The following is a 24103-nucleotide window of genomic DNA, read 5'->3' on the forward strand; positions in this document are numbered from 1 at the left end:
TCGGACCAGTCAAACTCGAGTTTATCGGCCACACACACTTAACGAACTCATTTTTATATATAAGATTAATTTTAAAACTGTTTTTGGGTTTAAATTTTAATATAAATCAAAACATACAAAATAGTTTGTGTGAGCCTAAAATTATGTGATTCAATATTGTCACAATAGTTGCAAAAGCTTCAAAAGCTTGAGTCACACAAAAGCTTATTTTTGGGACAAAGCTTTCCATTTCTTCTACAAAGCTTTTAAAGTGACAAACAAAACATAAAGTAACGTCACCCTCTTTTACATAAAGCTTTTATTGTCAGTTAGACATGTTATCTACTGCGACTGACTAATTAAAATGGTTTTCGAACTTCGTTTTTCTACATTTCTGGCAGTTTTCTTCGTCTTTTCAATTCTCTTGTTTTGTGCAGTTAGGTAAAGCAACTTATTCCGAATACGTTCGAGTATAAATTGTTTTATTTGTGAGTAATGAAGCTTTTTATTAAGTTAACTTCTTTAAAATGCAAAAAAAAACCCTGATTAATTAAATTAGTTTATGATTTTCACAAAAGAAAAAATCAGGCTTCGAATAAAAATCCAACAAAGAATAGGAAGTGAAAAACTAGGTGGCCCATTTTTTTTTTACTTGTCAATCGGTTGTGTTTTTTTTTCTGTATCTACTGGTATCCAACCTAGAAAAAGCTAATTGGTCAATTTTGAGAAATTCTTCTTCAGAAATAATTGCATTCTGGACATTCAACATTAACTTTAAATCAAAGTGGTTTTTCCAAAAGGTTTTCATTTAACAATTTTGGTGAAGAAGTTGGAATTTTGTAGCTTTCAAAGGTTTTTTATTTCCTCATTTTTTTTTTTTCTTTTTATGAATTATTTGTGTCAAAATGAATCCTTTCGACCTCAAGGTTGTGTGACTCCTTAAGCTTCCTGCAAGCTGCACCCTCTTTTCTCTGAATGATATGACTTTCTGTTTCTTTGAATTGTACCACTTCAGCGAAACACTTTTCTGTAGTACCTTTGGTAGTAAAAAATCATATGGAATTGTGAAGTTTGTTTATTTCGCGTTAGTTTTTCTTGTTTATTGATAAATTGAAAAGAAAAGCGCTATTTTTTGTTTCTAAATCTATGAAAAAATAACCTAAAAAGTAAAAAAAAAAACCTGGACAAAGTTCCTCACTTGTCAACTATATGGATTCCAAATGATATCCAACGTGATGAAATGCCAAGTGCCTTTTATCTCGACTTAAAGAGTGTTGAAAGCTTTTTTGATTCGAAATTTATAGTTTTAGTGCTGTGCAAAAATTGATCCAAGTCTGTCAAAGTTAATTAAAAAACACGTTAAAGAAAAAACACGTGATAAAAAGCTTAAATGTTATTTATAATTCATGAAATATAAAAATCAAAGAGAAAGAAAAATTAATTAAAAATTAATCAAAGCAAATAAAAAAAAAATAACTAACTAACATACATAAATGCAAAGCTCTCGTTGAAGTGATGTGTTCGATAGTTTTCAATTTTCATGAGAAGAGCTCATGTGTATTTTTAGTGAAACATAATCTCATTAAAAGTTTTTGGTCCATTGTATCACAGTTAACAAGCAACCGCTTTTTCCTGTGAATCATTCTAGTTTTGAAATTTTATGTGTACGAGTTTAATGGTTAGAAATAGTGTATAGCGTTTCGGGTCATTATTCAGGATAAGTATTTGTATGAAAAATTTGGTTGTGGGTACTTAAGCAGAGTTGGGTAATCGAATCGTTAATTACATTACATGTAATTACAGGGTAATTGCATTGTAATCGAATTACTTTCGCATTACAAGGGAAATGTAATTCGAAATGCAATTACAATTAAATAACCGTGTAATTTTATTGTAATTACATTATGAAATTAAAAAAGTAATTGCATTGTAATTAAATATGTTGTTAATTTGAAAGTAATTACATTGTAATTTAAACTTTGTAATTAATTACTGAATTAAATTAAACATTTTATTTTATTCAAACGAAACAAAATCATTCAATAAATTAACTTTATTATTCCCGTGATCCAGATCATATCATTTTATTTGTTAGCTTTACAATAACAAAGCAAGATCCTGGTTTTTTTGTAAGGCAAATTAATACAATATGATTTGATCTGGATCACGAGAATAATAAAGCACAGCTATTATCATACTACACGAAGAGTTAGAATAAAATTACTGGTAGTTTATTTTTGCTTTAAGCAAAACAAACTTTTCAAAGTTTGTGTCCGATAACTTATTTCATCCACTTATTTTGCCACATGCAACTTGCTACATGCCACTTGCTACATGCCACTTCCTACATGCCACTTGCCACATGCTTCATGCCACTTTCTTTGCTTTGCAAACTTTCTGTTCTACCATATAATTTATTATTGGAATGGTATAGCTACGGTGACCATCCGTCCCGGTTTACCCGGGACTGTCCCGTATTTCTACAGCTTGTCCCGGGTTTTTATTTAAGAAACCCGGGACGTATAAGTGTCCCGTATTTTGTAATTTGTCCCGTGATTGTCCCGTATTTGCACATTCTCTGATTTTTGTATTCAATATTTTAAAAACTTTGTACGGAAAACAAGAAAACAGTGGTTGGAAATTAAATTTTTTCTAGTACGCTGCTGAAGCAAAACGAAAAATTTTCTAAGTCTCCAAAGTAAAAAAAAACGATTAAAAACTCTCCATATATTCTAGCACAGGTAAGAATTTCGTTGCCTAAAGCTGCGTACTCAACGAAAAGCAAAATTTTAGTTTACGATTTCGTTGTGCTGGTTTTTTATGAAAATTTTCGTTCTGCCTCTAGTTTTAGGTTTTAGTTTTTTTTTTAAATGTTCGTCAATTATTTAGTTCCAGCTTCTGTTTGTCAGGTTAGTACACCAGAAAAAATGTTTTCGAATAAAGAACAACATAATGGAAGAGTAAAGAACCCATATAAGTTTCAAAACTTTTAAGGACATGTTAAAAGTTTTCTTAAGGTACAATTTCAAAACCATTTTTTATATAAAAATGTTAAAAAACAGATCTCCCGATTTTGACTAAAAAATATTTTTTTAGAAGTTATTAACAGACATTATTAAAAAACCATTTTCTTGATTTCTGATTTCGTAAGCGACTTAAATGATTTCAACAAAAACGCTCCCATAAAATCGTTTAGGAAATCTTAATATCAAAAAAAGGAAAAACTATGAAAAGTCATTTAAATATATTTTAATTTTTTTTTGAAAAATCAATATTTTCAAAACGATCCAACGAATTTTTTATCCGTCCCGGGTTTGGCTTTCAAAAATATGGTCACCGTAGGTATAGCCCAAATCAATGCATAGCGCGACTCATCGCAACTCGTCTCAGATAGGCGTGTATACATATACCTTTTACACTCCTCAAAAATTTTACCTGCCACATGTTGCATCTGGCTTGTGTGGTGTGGCATTTGGCATAGTTTTTCTTTGAAATGTTGAAGGTTTAGATTTTTGTTTTTTTTTTTGTTTTTACAATATAATTACTTTTAAATTACAATTTTAACTACAATGTAATTACTTTTGTAATTTCATCTTTTAAATTACAATAAAATTACACGGTAATTTAATTGTAATTGCATTTCGAATTACATTTCCTTTGTAATGGGAAAGTAATTCGATTACAATGCAATTACTAGTGGAGTTATTAATTAGTAATTAATTACAAATTAATTCCTCCTTTTGTGACCTTTTTTTAGTAAAATAAATTTTACTTTTTCCGTGGGCTATAGGTCTTTCTTCGATATACTTTGTTAGTACTAGTCGACGTTTCGGGTATGCTTATACCCTTCTTCAGGACTCTAATAAAGAAACATGACTTAAACATATTAAAAAAGACGTATAATTAATTTACCTATACTTACAATATTAGTGAAATATATTAAATATATTTTAACCTTTTAGGTTTCTAACTTCTTGGAAAGTTGCTTGTTTTTGTTTTTAAATTTTAATATTTCAAAATTTCAACAATTGAAGTCTTGAAAAAGACTTTCGTTTTATCAAAATTTCAAAATAATGAAGTTTAATAAATTTCTATTTGATAAGAAATTCAAATTTTTATAAAAACAAAAACAAATCTTACCTAAAAATTCTAGTCAAAAAAAAATAAGATTTAATCTAAAATACTTCTTTGGACAAACTGACTATAAATATTGCTAAGTCCCTCACAATCCGATCTCCTGTTAACAGTATTATCTGTATCTAAAATATGCAACATTTCTAGCAACATTCTCTTACTATAGTGTTTTTCTGTTTGTAAAATGTCTACATTATTGAAATCAGGTCTATGTCCTTCATCTAAACAATGTAAAGCTAACGCTGTTTTTTGGGACTGTCCCCTATTTATATCTGATCTATGACCAGCTATTCGATTCTTAAGTTTCTGCATAGAAGTGCCTACATAGACTGAAGGACAATAGTTTGTTCCATCACCTAAGCATTTTATTTTATATACAATATTCGATTTTTCATTTTTGGAAAATTCACCTTTTAAATTCGAGAACAATGAAGTTCTTAAAGTATTTGCCGATTTAAATGCTAAGCGAACGTTGTCTTTATTCATTATAGGAGCATTCAACATTCTATTGGAAAGATTTGGAATATATAAAACACTTTTGTACGAAAATTGTGTAACATTTGTTCCTAAATTTGTTTGAACCAACGGATTAAAATGTTGGTTCAATAATGTTCTTATTATATTCAAAGGAAATGAATTTGAAAGTAAAGTATCCATGATGATTTTAATGTTCTTATGACGAAAGACAATGTCACTGATATCTAAAACTCTTTTAATAAAATTTTTAGCTGTATTAATAATTACTTGTTTAGGCTGTTTGGAATTATAATTTATAAGACGACCCGAAGATGTTGGTTTTTTATACCAATCGAATATCAATTTATTATTTTTTCTTATAACCATCACATCAAGATATGGAAGTTCTCCATTATTTTCATACTCAACAGTAAATTGAATGTTTGGATGAAACGAATTTAAAGCAGTTAAAGTAGTATTAACATGACTAGATTTCAGGATTATAAAAATGTCATCGACATATTTTGTAATTATTTTTGGCTTATCTAGAATTTTATCAAAAACGTCATCTAATAAAGCTTCCATTACAATATCTGCTAATATTGGAGAAGCTGGACTTCCCATCGGAACTCCTTGTTTCTGCTGATAAAATTGTTTATCGAATTCTAAATAATTGTTGTCAATCACACAAAAACGTAACACTTCCAAAAATTTAATTTTTGGAATTCTTGTGTGATTTTCTATGGTATTCCAACTTTTTTCAACTAATTCTAGTACTAACGGAATTGGAATGTTAGTAAATAAAGAAACTACATCAAATGAAACAAGAATGTCATCTTGTTCTAATATAATTGGAGAAACTGTTGAAATAAATGACATTCTTGTTTCATTTGATGTAGTTTCTTTATTTACTAACATTCCAATTCCGTTAGTACTAGAATTAGTTGAAAAAAGTTGGAATACCATAGAAAATCACACAAGAATTCCAAAAATTAAATTTTTGGAAGTGTTACGTTTTTGTGTGATTGACAACAATTATTTAGAATTCGATAAACAATTTTATCAGCAGAAACAAGGAGTTCCGATGGGAAGTCCAGCTTCTCCAATATTAGCAGATATTGTTATGGAAGCTTTATTAGATGACGTTTTTGATAAAATTCTAGATAAGCCAAAAATAATTACAAAATATGTCGATGACATTTTTATAATCCTGAAATCTAGTCATGTTAATACTACTTTAACTGCTTTAAATTCGTTTCATCCAAACATTCAATTTACTGTTGAGTATGAAAATAATGGAGAACTTCCATATCTTGATGTGATGGTTATAAGAAAAAATAATAAATTGATATTCGATTGGTATAAAAAACCAACATCTTCGGGTCGTCTTATAAATTATAATTCCAAACAGCCTAAACAAGTAATTATTAATACAGCTAAAAATTTTATTAAAAGAGTTTTAGATATCAGTGACATTGTCTTTCGTCATAAGAACATTAAAATCATCATGGATACTTTACTTTCAAATTCATTTCCTTTGAATATAATAAGAACATTATTGAACCAACATTTTAATCCGTTGGTTCAAACAAATTTAGGAACAAATGTTACACAATTTTCGTACAAAAGTGTTTTATATATTCCAAATCTTTCCAATAGAATGTTGAATGCTCCTATAATGAATAAAGACAACGTTCGCTTAGCATTTAAATCGGCAAATACTTTAAGAACTTCATTGTTCTCGAATTTAAAAGGTGAATTTTCCAAAAATGAAAAATCGAATATTGTATATAAAATAAAATGCTTAGGTGATGGAACAAACTATTGTCCTTCAGTCTATGTAGGCACTTCTATGCAGAAACTTAAGAATCGAATAGCTGGTCATAGATCAGATATAAATAGCGGACAGTCCCAAAAAACAGCGTTAGCTTTACATTGTTTAGATGAAGGACATAGACCTGATTTCAATAATGTAGACATTTTACAAACAGAAAAACACTATAGTAAGAGAATGTTGCTAGAAATGTTGCATATTTTAGATACAGATAATACTGTTAACAGGAGATCGGATTGTGAGGGACTTAGCAATATTTATAGTCAGTTTGTCCAAAGAAGTATTTTAGATTAAATCTTATTTTTTTTGACTAGAATTTTTAGGTAAGATTTGTTTTTGTTTTTATAAAAATTTGAATTTCTTATCAAATAGAAATTTATTAAACTTCATTATTTTGAAATTTTGATAAAACGAAAGTCTTTTTCAAGACTTCAATTGTTGAAATTTTGAAATATTAAAATTTAAAAACAAAAACAAGCAACTTTCCAAGAAGTTAGAAACCTAAAAGGTTAAAATATATTTAATATATTTCACTAATATTGTAAGTATAGGTAAATTAATTATACGTCTTTTTTAATATGTTTAAGTCATGTTTCTTTATTAGAGTCCTGAAGAAGGGTATAAGCATACCCGAAACGTCGACTAGTACTAACAAAGTATATCGAAGAAAGACCTATAGCCCACGGAAAAAGTAAAATTTATTTTAATTAATTACAAATGTAACGATTACTCCCCAACTCTGTACTCAAGTATATCGCCAACCAAAATCAATTTTGAATTAATTTTAATTTGGATTTCGTTACCGTCTAGCAAAACACCTCAGAAAATTGACACAAAAAAAAAACATTCAAAAATAAGAGATAATCAAAATTAAGAAAGTAAATAGGTATCTCATTCGGATTCAATTCTTTCTAAAAAGAAAGATATACTTTTCCAACTTCATATTTCCTGCGTTCCTTTGGGGACATTTATCTACTGCTTAGTACTTAAAGTGCAACGGCGTATACAAGGGGGGGGTCACGGGGTCATGACCCCCCCCAAGAACTCAGAACTTAAAAAAGAATTTGTTATGTGATACTGAAATCTCTTGAGTAAGATTATTTTCAAAATGTTGAAGTTTTAGAACATGAACGAAAATTAAAAGTAAAAAAAATTTTTGGTATTCAAACAAACTATTTTACCATATTTTGGGGATGTGGTCATATTTTTAGCGAACGCTATGCTGGATTAGGATTATTTTGATTCGTTCGATAATATTAGTTGAGCTGTAGAGTTTTGTATGAAAACAAAATCCGGATAAGTATTATATTCAAAGCTTTTTAAAAGAAATTGAATCTAGTAGGTACACAAAAATAATATCTTAAGGGTAAGACACTGCTTACCAGCAAATAAAAGAAGCAGCCATATCTTCTATTTTTTTATATGATGAAGTGAATAAAATATGTTTTAAATAGGGAAGCTTTCTGTGGCCTTGCTGTGTGGAGGTCAATTCTGTTGATAAAATTCGTCCTCGGCAAAATGTTAAAGAAGGATATCATTTCTCAAATCTTTTTAGTTTTTTTGCAATGTTCCAGTTCAATACATTCGTCTGATAAAATTTGGTGAATTTTGTTTGCTTACAGAATATAACAGTATTTTGTACAATTGTACATACTAAATTTGCTAGATCTGTTGCATTTTTTGAAAAAACTATCGATTTGTTAATCATCATAGAAGCAATGTAAGCAACCTTATCTAAGGCAATTTAAATATTATTATTAAATATCACTTAGGGCTAATTTTTTGAATAGTTAGATAAACCTAAGTTAGAGCTTGTTCCTAGGAATAAAAGTTTTTTTTTTATAGTGACATTTATTCTTGTGATAGTCTATCTGACGATTGAAAAGGCAGGGCTTAATCTAATAAATACAACTGAATGTTTTTTAAATTGTAAACCGCTGATTAATACCTGAAAACGGACGAATTCCAAAATATCGCCAAAATAATTTTTTTTGTCTTTACTATTTTAATAGAGGTATTTTAAATATTAAATACAATTTTAAAACAAAATTTAAAAAAAATTATATTTTCAATGCAATTTTTTTTACAAAACTTTGCGATTCGTTTGCCTGAGGTTAGGAAGACTTTTAATTCAAAAGTTAAAACTGTTATTAAGTAAAAACGATTTTTATTTTAACTTTCTGGGCTAGCGGAGAACAATGAACAGTTGTTTTGAGGCAAATTATTCAATCGAAGTACTCGTACAGTACATTTTATTTTTAGGAGAGGATAGCCTCAATTGGTCAAAATTATAGCCTAGTACGCTGCTGATAAGAAACGAAAAATCCCATACAAAAATGAAACAACGAAATGGTAAACCAAAAATTTCGTTCAACTTTTCGTTCTGTAGTACCTACGCTGTTCGCCACAACGAAATTGAAAGCCTAAACTTCTTTTTCGCCGTGGACACTCATTGTGTGTGGAAAAATGACATTTTGAGTTTTTTGTTTGTTTTTGTTGTTCATTTTGTCATTGCATGTCTTTCTGCGATGCGTGTTTGCTTTTTTTTCATTTATGTTTTGCAATTTTTCGGTCCAGATTTCGCAAGCATTTCGTTGTCCTCGTGGAGACCGACGAAAAATTTCGTTTCACATCAGCAGCGTTCTAGGCTTTAAGGCTTAACGCTAAACTTAAACGAATCTCATACCGTTTTTGTTTGGTTATTTTTAGAACTACATTCGGAACTTTTCTATTCGAAATGCAAGACGCACAAATTTTAATGTTTAGGCCCATTTGCTCATACTAGTCATAAATTCTAATCTTAGATAGGTCGAATATAGCTCTAATGTTTTACTTAGTTTATTCTAAGTTTCTAAAAAATATTTATGTTAAACCTAGCAACGATTCACTTTCATGCGAGAAATCGCTGAGAGCTTCAAATTAAAATGTCAAACGACTCAAACGTCAGTGTATTTGAATTGTTTTTGAGAAATTAACCGGGAATAATTCAACAAATTTATTATTTTGGCAATTTTTATTGCAGAAAAAAGTGTAAAATAGTGAAAGTGGCAATAAAAGTGTGTTTAATTTAATAAAAAAAATCACAACAAAAACATTACTGTTAAAAAAGGAGCCAAGTTCTCCTATTTTGAAATTATGCTGGCACAAAAAGTACTGAGATGTAAAAGTGTACCAAGTTCTAAAGTTTGGGTTCAAATTCGTATCAATAAAATTTTGATTGCTCTCTTGACAATTTTTCTTTTAATTACCGATTTTTAAAGTTATTTCAAAAATTGCCAAGTAAACAATCAAAATTTTATTGATACGAATTTGAACCCAAACTTTAGAACTTGGTACACTTTTACATCTCAGTACTTTTTGTGCCAGCATAATTTCAAAATAGGAGAACTTGGCTCCTTTTTTAACAGTAATGTTTTTGTTGTGATTTCACTACTTTTTGCAAGGTATGGCTGTAGAATTGAAAATCTCTATATTTGATGAAAATTCAGTGAAAATGGGCGGTTGCCACGCCCCCTGGCTGAAATTCTCAAATTTTAAATTTTTTCCTTTGTGTAAACTACCATCTCTACCATTCTACCAAATTTCAAGATTCTACGATAGTCAGAAGTGCTCTATAATATTTAATGAAAATTCAGCGGAAATGGGCGGTTACCACGCCCCCTGGCTGAAATTCTCAAATTAAAAATTTTTTCCTTTGCGTAAACTACCATCTCTACCATTCTACCAAATTTCAAGATTCTACGATAATCAGAAGTGCTCTATAATATTTAATGAAAATTCAGTGGAAATGGGCGGATGCCACGCCCCCTGAATTGAAAATCTCAAATTTTCGATTTTTCCCTTTGTATACACCACAAGTCCTATCACCGTGTAAAATTTCAAGTTTCTACGTTAACGGGAAGTTCTCCATAATTTTGATGATCTGTCAGTGAGTGAGTGAGTGAGTGAGTCAGTCAGTCAGTTACGGTTTTTGCGATTTTTGAAGCCCTATATCTCAGAAACTACTCATCGTAAAAGGCTGAAATTTTGTGAAAAGTTTGGTTTTGACAAGCTCAATAAATGTAGCGAGTTTGAAATTTCTAGCATCTTTGGTGTGGAAGTTAGAGGCGGGTCGAAAATGGCCTGAGTTGTTTCCTGTAAATAAGGGTGTAGTGCCAAAGTTGCTAGAGAACTTGGCTGGGCACTACCGTGCCCCTTGATTATTCATTTGACAGAATTTGTTTTGCAAATATTTTTGTTTGTCAAAAAATAATATGAGATATATAAAAACAAAAAGTGAACAGTGTTTCAAAAATGTATGTTGTAAATTTTACGATCTGAATATCTGCTAATAAATGTGAGTGAATTTATATTAAATTGATAATTTATTTCCTTTTCTCCCACATACATCAATTTTTTAAGCCGCGTTCTTTCTTTTTTGGTCAATTAAATACTTTAAGTAGGGTCAATGTGGGTAAATGTAAACAATTTCATGTCTTTTTTTTCTTTCGACTTTAGATTTTTTTATGTTTTCACGGAACAACTTGAATGGTATCTTCAAATGCAAATATGAAATGATGGCAATTCTTCTTTATAAATATAAACAAATATTTCCCAAATTGTTTACATTACTGTCAAATATGGCATGTTTACAAATACCCCACCATGTTTGTGTTTTTTTGCAAATTCGGTGGTATAAAATTTAGAATTTCCTCTTTATCATATCGTCCCGTTTCTGCTTGAACCTCGTAAGTACATTTTTTTAAAAGATTTTTTTTTCTGTTAAACATTGCTCTAAAACTTACAGATAGAATAGCTGCAAGGGTTTAAGTGTAGAAATAATTCAATTAATATGTCTAAAACATAACTTAATTTCCCTTTGTTCAATTCATATTTTTAATTTTGAGAAAAATGTATATTTATTTTAAGGAATGATCAAAATTTTTTTTGTAAATACGTGGTTCAGGCAGAAACGGGACGATATGGATAACAACTTGAAAAACGTTCAAGAAGGTATTTGACAAAAACTTTTTCAAATTCCAATAAAAGTTTTTGTTTTCTTCCTTTGATTCTTTATATAGGCGCCCAATATGCATCCTGAGCAGCTCTGAACGTAATATTTTTTGTTTTTTTACGTCAAAGGCCGATTTTGCAACATCATCCACTGAAAATGATGGTGTTGGCTACTTTAAAATGTGACTCCGCGGCACTTTAGCAGTAGTAATTGACTTAAAATATGTTATTTTTATTAAAACCAATAATTTCACCAAAAATGTATGTTTATATTTACCCCCAGAATACGTTGTTTACATTTACCCATTATGAAAAATATTCTGGGGTAAATGTAAACACATGCAAATCGACATAAATGTCCTGTATTTTAAAATTTGCTTGTATCACATAGAATCTACATCAAAATTAAAAACAAAAAAATATTTGCAAATTATACTGACTTTATTGAATCTGCAAAAATATTTAATTTTTCTGAAAGACTAACGACTTGTTTGGCACTTTAAAAAATTATCTTTCACGGAAAATACGCTCGTCGAATGAATTCTCTCTTGACAGCAATGAGCTTGACGTATAAGTTAAAAGATACATGCGTCCGCGATTTGTACTTATGTATGCATCAAATAGATTTAACTGAAGCTTGTTATGAGCCATGTTTTCATTTACCCCTGTTTACATTTACCCACATTGACCCTAGATCATAAAATCCTTAAGTTCTACTATTTCTTCCCCCTAAGTTATGTTAAACTTAGAGGAATTTATGACACAATTTGAAGTTCGTGCAAACCGCTATGTATAACTTTAGGGTTTATGTTTCACATAAATATTTAAGACTCGTTTCAGCAAATGGGCCTTAATAATTCAAAAAGCCCATTTTCAGGTTTATGGCTGCTATCAAAACTTTTGAAAAAAAAAAAAAAATTGGCATGACCCCCCCCAAGAAGCAAACTTGTATACGCCCCTGTTAAAGTGTCACCCTTGTCAATATGCATTACCAAAGCTTCACATGTGATTTATTGTAGAATACGTGGTTCATGGAACTTGCAACTTGTTTAACTCGTCACATATTTTTATAGTTTTATGTCCTCACAAAATTTAAATTTTAAATTATTACGTGCGCCTAAAAGTATGCAACAGTATTCTTCATTAGTTGAAGATATTTGTTCATTGGTTCAATAAAACATATCCGATGGGCGTTCAATTTAACTTGATGTGATTTAATGCGTGCTGACAGTTGGTTGTGAATGACTGTGGCCCGTTCTTTTATTAAATAAAGTTAACTTTGGTTGTTGTGTCAAAAAAAAATCGTTGTATTTGTTTTTGTTAGATTTTGTTAGAAAATTTCAACTTTGATTTAGGAACGACTAATGTTACATTTTGTTGATCTGTCAAAACAAAATTTTTTGAGATCATTTTTATGAATGAATAAACAAGAAAGAATTAATTTGGTACTGAAATAATTCTTTTAAATTGAATTCTAAGCAAATTGAAGCAAAAATATGCATTCAATAATTTCAAAAAAGAAAACATTCTCTTCTCACATCTTCCCCTCTCTTCCCCATTTAGTTGTGTTTGACAGATTAACATTGAAACTCACGTCCAGAAGCTGAGTTGGAAAAAGTAACAAAATGTAACTATTTGACACTTTAACATTGGATTTAGGAACGATGTTGTGACTTCACGATGTTACATTTTGTAACTTTTTTCTCATTAAGGAAAGATGAAAGTTAACTATTGTTAACAATAGTTAACAACTTCGAATAAAAGAACGCACCACTGATGTACCACTTCAACACCAACAAGATTTGTAGTAAAGCAAGCTCGTGTCCATTCGGAATTTCGCTCAGCCGTCAGTACCAAACGAACAAAAAAAAAAAAAAAAAAAAAACTGTTTCGTAAACCGGGTGAAAACATAAACAAACCAAATTTTCAAGGACGCGCGCAATTTCAAAGCATTTTTTGTCTGTAAAAAAAACTCATACAAATCGATTTAAAGTGTTTTATGATAACTACTTTCTACTAAAACTTAATCTAGTGTCTATAAAAATCGAAATAAATACTAAATTTAAAATACATTTCTATGCTATATTTTTTGTTTTTTTGTTTAGTTGGTTTGTTTTTGCTGGTTTGTTTTTGCTGGTTTGTTTTAATTTTCGCCGAGTTTAAAACGTCAAAATGGTAACTGTAAAAGGAAAGAGAAGACAAGGACAAATGTTCGAACTTCCCAATTGTATATATATTTCCATAGTACTATCATGAAGTGAAACGATCTTAGGAACTCTAGTGGTGACTTGAAAAAGCAGAATTTGTATGAAAAAAACACACTGAGCTCCACCTCAAAAAAGTGGCGACATGAACTAACACTAAATTCGACTTCATGATAGTACTATAGAAATATATATACAATGCTCGTGTCTAGAAAAATCTGCATATTAAGGTGGGACTGTGTTCCGTTGGGCGCCAGTATCTACTGTATCAACAGTATCTCTTTTAACATAAAATAAAATGATATAAAATCTTTGATATTTGTAAGTTTTATTATTTTGTCCCGAACTATAACACATTTTCAATTTTTAAAAGATTGGATCAGAACTTGAACTAAATATAAACCACTTTTTATTAGTAACTAGTACTCGGATTTGTAAACACAAGAGAAAACGATTGCTTTTATTTATTTTAATTAATCGTTTGTTTGTAGCTGTTTACCGTGTAAAATCTTACTAACCTTAGGTCTTAAATCACAAGTCACAACATACTCGGATATTAATTATATTTCAATAAAGAACCATACAATCAAATTTGATTTACAAGGTTTTCAGGAATACTTTATAGACATACTTGGCTTCATCATCTATTAGAAAGTCTTAAAATTATATTTTCCAAATTTAATTCTTTTAATATGAGTTCTCATTTTTAGTATAGCTTAGTTAACAAAAACATTTTTTTTTTTTATTTTAAAGAAAATGGATTCAATTGAAAGTGGTTGTAAGGATCGCCTTAGAATGGACAGCACAGAAAAGCCGGATAAATCTACAACATCAAAAAAACCAGCACCTATTAGAACAAACATTACAATAAGTGGAGTATCGGAATCATTGAAGAGTGCAACCTTAACTACGCCATCAACACCAAGAATCGAGCTTAGTCGAGCATCAAGTTCTTCGCACCACGAAGACAGTCGTGATAGTAGCCCAGATAATGTGTTTGAACAGGTGATGTTTAATGTTTATTTATATACATAGGCTATAGTTTATAGGAATGCACTTTAAATACATAATAACGCACAAGATAATAGAGCATGTTTTAAATTTAAATGTATATCTGGTCGCAAAAAATACATTAATTATTTAAAATTTCTCTATAGGAATTATAAATATTCACTACCATACTTAACTTATATAATATAGGCCAGGGAATTTAGAGTTAAATTTTATTGATGTGAGTTGTTGACAGCAATACTCTTACTCACATACCCAAAGTCCCAACAGATCCCTTTGGGGGTTTGACTACTACCACTAGCTATATCTTTTAAACTAACTATTTTAATCTCAAAACGAGTTTATTTGTATGCTAAGTCTAAAAAAAATAAGACCAAAATTATACAACTACTCAAAGTGACTATAAAAGTCCTTTTAATGTAGTTACTATTTTCAGTGCAACAGGTACACATTTCCAGAAAACTTTCCACTTCCTATGATGGTACAGAGATAAAATTCGGCAGGGAAAAAAAGAGGGAATAGAAACATTTTGGGTGAAAGGTTTTTTTTTTAATGGAGAAAAAACGTTGTGTAAACAAACTGTTAAAATAATGTTAGATATAAGAAAATTGGTAAAAATATTTTCATGGTCATTGGCATCAAGAATAAAAAAGATAAGCATATCATGAAAAGAGTGCTTTTTCTATTTATAGTGGATTTTAATGTGGTTAGCTATTAGCACGCTAGGAAACAATAATTACTCTTAAAGATGAGTGAAAGAGTGTTTTGCTTTTTTATTAAAACAGATTCATGAAAACTGTCAAATTTGTTTGTTATTTGGTGTTTGTCTGTCCAATTTTGTAACTTTCGTCGCACAACAAAATCCGCTTAGAGACTTATTATTATTATATTCGAAACCGAGGTTTTTCTAGATTTTCTCTGTTAACAGGCTGTATAGTGAAATATGAAAGACTCTTTTTATAGTGCAGACTGTCTGAAACAATAGAATTATTTTTTCTTGCTTCTCTGTTTTGTGCCCGCTAACCCTATTTGCTGCGAAAACTATTTTTCATCCGTCAGCTTCTAGAGCACCAGCTAACAAAACCCTAATTAAAGCTGATTAGTACAGTTTTGATAACATTCTTGTTTGTAAAATGGTTAAGTATGGTTCTGACCAAGGAAGACAAGTGCTATGATCACTGAACGCTATCGTTATGAGAGCCTGTTGGTCTGAACCTACCCTGGTTATAACTTATAATGGTGTATTTGGTGCCAGGAATGCTGAATATTTGCTCTTCCCTAGTACAACCTTCCGCGTAAAGGTCTGTTACAACAACGACCGATGTCATAGGAATTTGGCTTCGCAGAGCTTAAAGCCGAGTTCGTCAAAAAGAAAACCCGGTGAGTGGGTCTTAGTACTTAGCACTTAGTTTATGAATTGGCAGGGTTGCCACACAGGGGTAGTGCTGTAGTATGAGAATTCAGGTACAACAAGCCTATTAAATGGGATTAAGGGTTTTCTCAGTCTTCAAATTGAAGATTCTTTTATTTTATTTTATTCTTAGTGTTGTAATTCTTGTAAAATGATAGAAACTAATACACATAAAGGTTGGCACTGGCACACTGCAGGACACTATTGGAGTAGGATTTCATGAAGAAGGTGCTTTGGAATTGCGTAGCTCAACCGAAGAGTTATTCTTTATGGATCCAGAGGCTAAAAAAGAAGAACAAGAAAAATTGCAACAACAAATTCAGGTAAGTGAAAAGGTGATTTGACTTTAACTTATTTCTTTAGATTTTAAAAGAAAATTGATTAGGTTCAGCGGACAGAAGTTACAAAAAGATATAAAACATTTTACTAGCACTTTGACAGTTGGCCAATTGATTCCCCAGAACCTTTAAGCTTCGCATTTTTTTCAATATCACTAAGCATGCATCACAAAACCTTAAACCGTCACTAACTCTTATTTATGGTTTTTTTTCTCATCCCCAGCAAGCACGTCGATCCTCGCCTATTATTTTCAAATTTGATGAGCACCAAAATTATCTACAACATCATCAACGAAAAGACTCGGCCAGCTCTGAAGTTGCAGCCCTCCTCTGCATATCTGGTCGCACAAGCCGAGTGTCAAGTGTTGGTAGCCAAGGATCGGCAGTAAGTCGATTGTCTGCAATATCCGGTGTATCACGATCACCATCGCCACATCGAATGCTTCTCGAGACATCGTTTTGTGGTCCTAAACCTTTAGAAAATCTAGTAGATGGAAGCAGTGTGAGTGTTGTTGAAGCTCCAACAGCTGAAATTCTTGAGCAAGTCCTACTCTCAAGAAAACATGATCCAACACAAGCCGTTTTCGCTGAAGGAATAAAAATCGAATCTTCTCCTCAGAAAAAGAAGCCTCCAACTAGCATTACCAATGGTGATACAAAACGAAAACCAACCGATGTGAAGCGAGCTAGTCGACAAACAACCTCCTCCTCCTCAAAAGCGGTTTCTTCACGTGCAGCCAATCGTTTGACAGCAAATAAGAGTCCAGGACAATTGGTGATGGGCAAGACACCCAGTGGATCAGAGTACATTCGAATCAATCTAAAACCTGACCACATGTACAAGGATAAAGGTGTTGCACCTAACGAACGAGTTGTTGAAGTTGCCGTTCCAGGTGCAGAAAAAACTGGACATCATAAAAAGCCAATCTCTCTCAGTTTGGGTAGGAATGCTGCTATTGACGAAAAGCGATTAACACCCAGCTTAAGTCCAAAACCATCAAGACACTCAGCACTTTCCAAAGAAGCCATGGGAAGTCGATCACCATCGCCAGCTAACGTATCCGTTTCTCGCAAAAGCTCATTTTGTTCGCTATTCAAACTCAAAGATTCACCAGACTCACCAAAAGATCGTGTCAGATCTCGAAGCAAAAGTAGAGATCGTTCTACACCACAATCACAGAATCCTACACCAAATAAACAAAAATCAGTTTTGGCAATATTTAAGCCTAAACGTGGCGAAGGCAAATCAAAGAGTTCATCACCTATTGACTTTGATTTTGAACGCCATACTCCAACAGCTAGCAAAGATAGTGCAATGGAAACGTTCCAAAGCGCTGGTTCAAGGCCTTCGAGTAGATTAAGATACTACGATAAGCCAGCCGATGGGAAGGGAATACACATTCCCCTTCATACTCCTCCTGAAGAAAAAAATGTCAACAAGTTATTACAGGAATCAGCTGATACCCGACCACAATCAGCACCAACACTCAAAGAATCCTTAGCATCATCGCACTCAATAAGCTCAACAGCCAAGACTAAACCAAACGATGTTTCTTCAAAACCAACACCTGCTACAATCAAACCCGATGAACTGAAACATGAAAACACCGTTTTGGCTGCCCCATCAGCACCACCAGTTCCACATCAAAATAAAGTGACGAAAATTCAATGTATAGAAAACCTTGATGCAATTCACACTCTTCCTCAAGACGTCGATGAAAAAGAACAAACTTGGAGTCTCGAGGTCCATCAGCATAGTTCTCAAGACAGTCAAGACACCATTTTATCAGACAATTCATTACCTAATAATTGTATTTCCAAATTGAGTGGCCCTCGAACGAATTTGGAAAACGTTTCCGAGCACACCATTGACGAAAATGGCATTGCAGCAGAAGTACATCGTGTGCCTTCGGAGACAGAGTCTATTCCGGTTCAAGCACAACAACAAGTGGAAGAATCTATGGGAAGGGAAAAACGAAGAATTCTGTTCGCAACAAGACTAGGCTCTGGTAGCCAAGAGCAAATGTTTAGCACTCAATTTAGCCTCTCAAAGACAGAAAGTCTTTCAAGTCAGCTGTCAGAACAAGCCTCAATCCCTGAGAACTCAGTCCAGGAGGTTCTTCAACGCAAAGATACTATATTGCGAAGACCAGATGACAGTACTGTTGTGGCTAATAAAACCACTACTCCTATCAACAGATCCGAAATTTTGAAAAAGCCTTCAGTTTCAAAGTCTCAGTCAACATCTGAAGATGAGAAGCAAGCTCCTATTCCTGCTGCTGGAATTCTAATGCGAAAAAAAGAGTCTATGAATGAGGAACTTAGACGCAAGTCATCTCGTTCCGCGTCGGAAGATGATGATGTTGTTGCTACTCACAGACATTCTCGCTATCTGGAAAACTTTGACGTACGTCGAAAGCTCCATGAGAATGTTGCAGCTCGAAAATCAACAAGCCCAGTAGCAATACCACAAACTAAGGAAGAAGATGTTAAAATGACAGTTCAAGATCAGGGTGTGATTGATATATCAAGACATCCTCAACCAAAACTATTGAAAAAGCAAATTTCTGAATCGGAAACTGACACTAACGCTGCGCAAACTGATTTGTCCAAGTTTGAAACATTCAGTGAACCTATTCATATCCCAACAGAACGACAATCATTTGTTTCAACTGATGAGCCAGAGTCATCGGAAAGCGAACGTGACTCCGAATCAGATCCTCATCAATTGAAACGTAATTTATCACGACACATAGCTAGTGCTATTGAAGATCACGAGAGCACGGGTTTGGTTTCACAAGAATCATTTGACGATGAGCTTCCTTATATTCCAACAACACTGCCTGAGGAGCGAGCTCATGGTGTTGCTCTAATTCCAATGAAAGAGCGTTTGCATATGGAATTGAAAACATGTCCATTAGATCGGCCACGTTCCACAACACCTCTCAATCCTTCACATCTTGAAGAGTATTGTGGAATTGTAGCTGCTGCACCAGAAGCTGGTGGTGACCTAGATCACCGGCAACCTATCAGAGGTGAAAAGCTACGAATAAGTCTTCCGAAAAAGGATTCCGCCAAGGATAAAGCACAAAAATCAAAATCTCCTCGACGAACTTCAACATCGAGTGGAAAAAGTTGGTTTGAATTTGCTGAAGAAGCTATTCGCGGCCCAACAACAACAACCGTTACTGAAAATAATAAATTAGCTAGTATTCCTAAACTTCCGGCAGCGGAAGAATGTCAACCTACACCTGAAACCCCAACAAGTCAAGCTCAAGTGATTCAGGGCAATATTAGAAAACTATCTGATCAATGGGTAGACTTCCAGAATATTCCTGAAAAGCGTAAGACTCCGAAAAAAATTACAACACTGCCAAAGGACACTTTAGCTGATAACAAGACTATGGTTGAACACTATAATTATGTTAAACCTGAAGAGTGCCAGTGTGAATGTCATGATGTGGAGAGGGAGTCCGTACTGACACATAAATCAATTGCTTCGGTAGACTTGTTGAATCCGACTAGGGAAGATATGCAGCCACTTTTGGAGCCTGAAACGCTAGAAAGTATTGATCCTAGGTGAGTTTTGACACAATTTAGGGAAAGTTATTTTGTTTAAGTTTCGAATATTTTTCTCTTTAAGTGATTCATCAAGAGAATACAGTTGTTACACAGATGATGAAACAGAAGGTGCTAGAACAAATCAGATGCAAGTAAGTATCAAACTTTAGGCAAAAGTTTGAACTTTTGAGGGCTAACTTTAATAGGCATGAGCATACGTGAGCTAATATCAAAATTGAACGAACTGCTTTGTTATGTTTGTGAAACTATGAAGAAAGACCATAATGAACACGTAGACAGACAACTTTCTGCCAGATATACTTATAATGTTGAACAACACTTTTAAAGAGCATGGCGAACAAATTGGCTGTTCCTTTGGGAGATGGCAAAGTACTACTAGTAGTTTACTTGCAATTTTCAATGGAACGCACTTTCAACGAATTCAATACAAATCGTATCTACTCGAGAAGAAGAGCATGAGTAGATGATAGTACTAGATTAACCAAAACATCTACTATTAGTAGACTACCACCTCCAATGGAACAGGGCTAGTGATAGTGCTTTAAAAAAAAAAAATTAAATTAAAAAAATGTGATTTCATGGCTTTGAATTATTGTAAACTTTATTTTACCTTCGTTTTAATTGTTATTTAATTTAATGTTAAACTTTCGTCAATCAGGCAGACGGCAACGCCATTGCTTATGTAAACCTTAGATTAATTTGAAAACAAAAAATAAATAAATAATTTATAAAATCTAATCTAGTGCTTTAAATGTTCATGTTATGCAATAATGTGTATTCGCTTACTCGCAAATGCCGACATTAGCTCATGTAGACTCCTGCCAATTATAGTTGGGCCTTAAAACTCAAATCTCAGTTCTGTTTGTTTACTATATACGAATTATTATTTTAGACTGAAGAATTCCCTTTGCGTGGCTTGCACAACTCTAGAAACACGAAGTTCCCTGACAACCGATATTCTTAAGATTTATAGTAAATAATGGTTATAAAGTGAATTTTAGTTTGTAAGGCATTATAAAAAAAATTGTTCAATTTATAATAATTGTAAGCATGGTAGAAAACGATGGTAAGAAAAAAACTGAGAGCAGTTTAAAAAAAAAAATAACATAAATTGCAGTGCCCATAAAAGCATTGTTGTAATTGTGAGGGGCTGTAACGCACAAAGTGGTGGATTCAATCCCAGTCCTATCAACAATTAAAAAAAAATGTTTTTCATATGGGTACTGTCTCTTCCGAGTACGAGGTGACCACAAAGAAATCTGTTCTCCAAGAGTACTTCATACTATAAGTCTCCCCTAAACAAAAGTTCAAGGTCTTCGATTGACTTCAACAGAGCAATTACAAAAACATTCTCGCGTTTGCTAAGGTTTGTTCGATGACCACCAGATTGTGTCCACTGAACAAGTACAAGTACGTTTTTCAATGCTGTAAAATATGATAAAATGTGCTCAATTTCATCTCATAAGTATAATCATTTTATTTTGTAAAACATATTTGTATGCATTCGAAAACACATTTGCAAGCACTTATATACAACATTAAGTATTCACTATTCACCTATTTATACTAATATAAATCTCATAACCTCACAAAAAATTAATGCTTTCAATTGCCAGCTACAACTGTCACCCAACTCAAATACGACAAAAAATCCTTGTGCGTTTCAGTGCGGACATCGAACATACCTTTTAAATGATAGGTCGTGAATCAGCGATAAATTGCATAAAGTGAGTGCGTCTTTGGAGCAGTTAGAAGTACTTAACAGTACTTTTAAAGGCTCAAAAGAACACCCTACTATCCAATTTTTGAGACGTCATGCACCATGTAAAGCAATAATAGAGTTTCGAATCGCAATTAATTAAAGAATAACAGTCCGATTCTAATCCACGGCCACCGTCAGAACTTTCTAGCCACAAAAATTATCAACATTGTGATCCCTTCGAGGAAAGATCATGGATCACAAAAATCCTCACGCTCAGAATACTATAGTCAGTTGTGATTCCTCACAAGAACTGTGAAAGCCAAATCAGTTGGCACACTGCTGGAACCTGTTGAGTTTTTACCAGTTATTTCATTTTGTCAAAACTGGACCCACAACAAGAGTTAAAATTGTTGCAATTTACACAGCAAACATTAGCTGACGGTTCTTTCTCCTTTTTTCTTCACATTTTTTAACAGAGCTAAAATTTTGTCAATGACAAAAACCCATTTCTTGATCCCATATCCAGATTTTGGAAGTACATATTTTTAAATGTAAGCATAAATTTTTGTTATCAGTGCGACAACACCGCCAACAACACCATATTCCATCTTTGGACCATCAGTTTTGTTTCAGACGAAGTCTCACATCAATATGCCCATTGTTCAGTCTTTCCTCGGCGGAAAACTAACCATACAATTTTTACCAATCTATTGTCGAGAATAACACCAAAGTACCTACATTGTGCTTTTAGACTCTTAACAAATCTTTATATTTTTAATAGAATTTGTCTTTGTGTCAGATGTTAAAGATTCTTTTAGCCATTTTCTTCAGATTTGACGAGTCTTCGTACCACTAAAGAGGAAAGGTTTTTCCTTAATGTCTAACCGGGGTAGAGGCTTTAAAAGCAGTGATTATGGACCTTTCATATGTTTTTACCTTTGACTCAAGATCCGCATCTTATGTTCATGAACTCTGGAAAATGAATATTGTGGAACTACCTCTGTTGCAGAAAGTTAACTTATTTTCAACAATTAAATTAGAAAAAGACTCACATCGTTCGTTGATCTTAGAACTACCCCAGAGTGTATGCTGCCGTGCATTTGCATTGCAACCACGACCTGGTTTGTCTTCTTTATTCTGGCTTGACATCCCAGGATTCGTACTTCTTCACGTGGTTACTGCTGTGTGCCATGTAATGTAAGGAGTTACGATTTCCAATGCTCTAAAAATCGACAACAAATATTGAAAGTGAAGATGTAATTAAGTTATTTGTTCGAATTGAATTCTTTTCGCAATCACCAGGCGCAATAAAAATGGGATTATCATTACTTATATGTAAAGTCTGTGAAAAAAAAAATTTAACTGAATCAATATCTTGAGATGTCAATGCTTTCTAAAAATGTGCTTAAGCTATGCTTTGTTTCGATTTTATGTCAATATTTTGAGGTTTACAAGAATTTGTTAAAAAAAAAAAAACAAAATGTCAAGAAATTAAATTAAATTAAAATTACGTAAGTGTCCGCAGTGCCCTTTTTTGCGACAAAAAAAAACTTTATTCGAGTTATTTAAAAAAAGTTGAAATATTTTCCAGTTTTTATCTGATGATTCCTTTTTTTTTAACTTCGAGAACATTATAAATGGGAAGAAAATAATGCACGGTTCGACGAGAATAACATCTTTGAATGATATTTGTTTTGTTGCGAAATAGCTTGAAAACTACAACTATTCTATTAATTAGATGAAATGCAGTATAAATTTGCTTGTATTTAGAAAAATTATTTCTAAGATCATTTAATTTGTATCAAATCCGAAAAAAACACATATACGATTAATATGAATAAAAAAAAAAACAAAAACAAAAACAAAAAAAAACAACTATAAATAAAAAAAATGAATTATTTATTATACTATCTTGTTGTTCAATAAAAAAATTATCATACACCTCCTAAAATCTTTTTTTTTATTTGCAAATTATGACATTTTTTTAAAAACTATTTCAGAATTTTACTTAGCCCTGATTTTTCAATCGTCAGTTAGACTATCAGAAGAACAAATGTCGATATAAAAAAACTTTTATTCCTAGGAATAAGCTCTAACTGAGGTTTATCTGACTGTTGAAAAATTGGCCCTTAGTCTAAAATAGTCAAAGGTTTGCCACTTTTAAAATGGGAACTACTATATGACAAAAATATTTTAATGGAAAAAATGTCACATAACTTATTTTGTCATATCTTCTAGGTTCGATTAACTAAGAAAGATGCCAAGAAAAAGCCTAAATTAAAGAAAGTTAAAGAAACTAATAAAATAATGTTCAGAATGTAACCCCCACCCTTTCAAATGAAAAAAAAATCACATAAAATCTTTTTTGAACAAAAAAGTGTGAGTGTTTTCTTTTATTCTTCTTTATTGTTATAATGTCGATCTTCCTTGTTAATCTCGAATTTAAATCGACGTGAAGTT

General features: G+C 32.1%; 1 protein-coding gene across 2 annotated transcripts; it reads left to right on the top strand.

Moving 5' to 3' along the window:
* Window positions 1-377: 377 nt before the first annotated feature.
* Window positions 378-22872, top strand: LOC129918089 (uncharacterized). Of its 2 annotated transcripts, none has more exons than XM_055998439.1 (6): window positions 378-467; window positions 14353-14604; window positions 16198-16344; window positions 16583-19938; window positions 20003-20072; window positions 20834-22872. In XM_055998439.1, exons 2-6 carry the CDS (start codon window positions 14356-14358, stop codon window positions 20903-20905), a joined length of 3894 nt encoding a protein of 1297 aa, XP_055854414.1. In that variant the 5' UTR covers window positions 378-467; window positions 14353-14355; the 3' UTR covers window positions 20906-22872. The 2 variants fall into 2 exon arrangements, with proteins under 2 accessions (XP_055854414.1, XP_055854415.1); XM_055998440.1 differs by having other exon boundaries at window positions 16219-16344.
* The last annotated feature ends 1231 nt before the right edge of the window (window positions 22873-24103 follow it).

This window comes from Episyrphus balteatus, chromosome 4, assembly GCF_945859705.1.
Source record: "Episyrphus balteatus chromosome 4, idEpiBalt1.1, whole genome shotgun sequence".
Classification (NCBI taxonomy): domain Eukaryota; kingdom Metazoa; phylum Arthropoda; class Insecta; order Diptera; family Syrphidae; genus Episyrphus; species Episyrphus balteatus.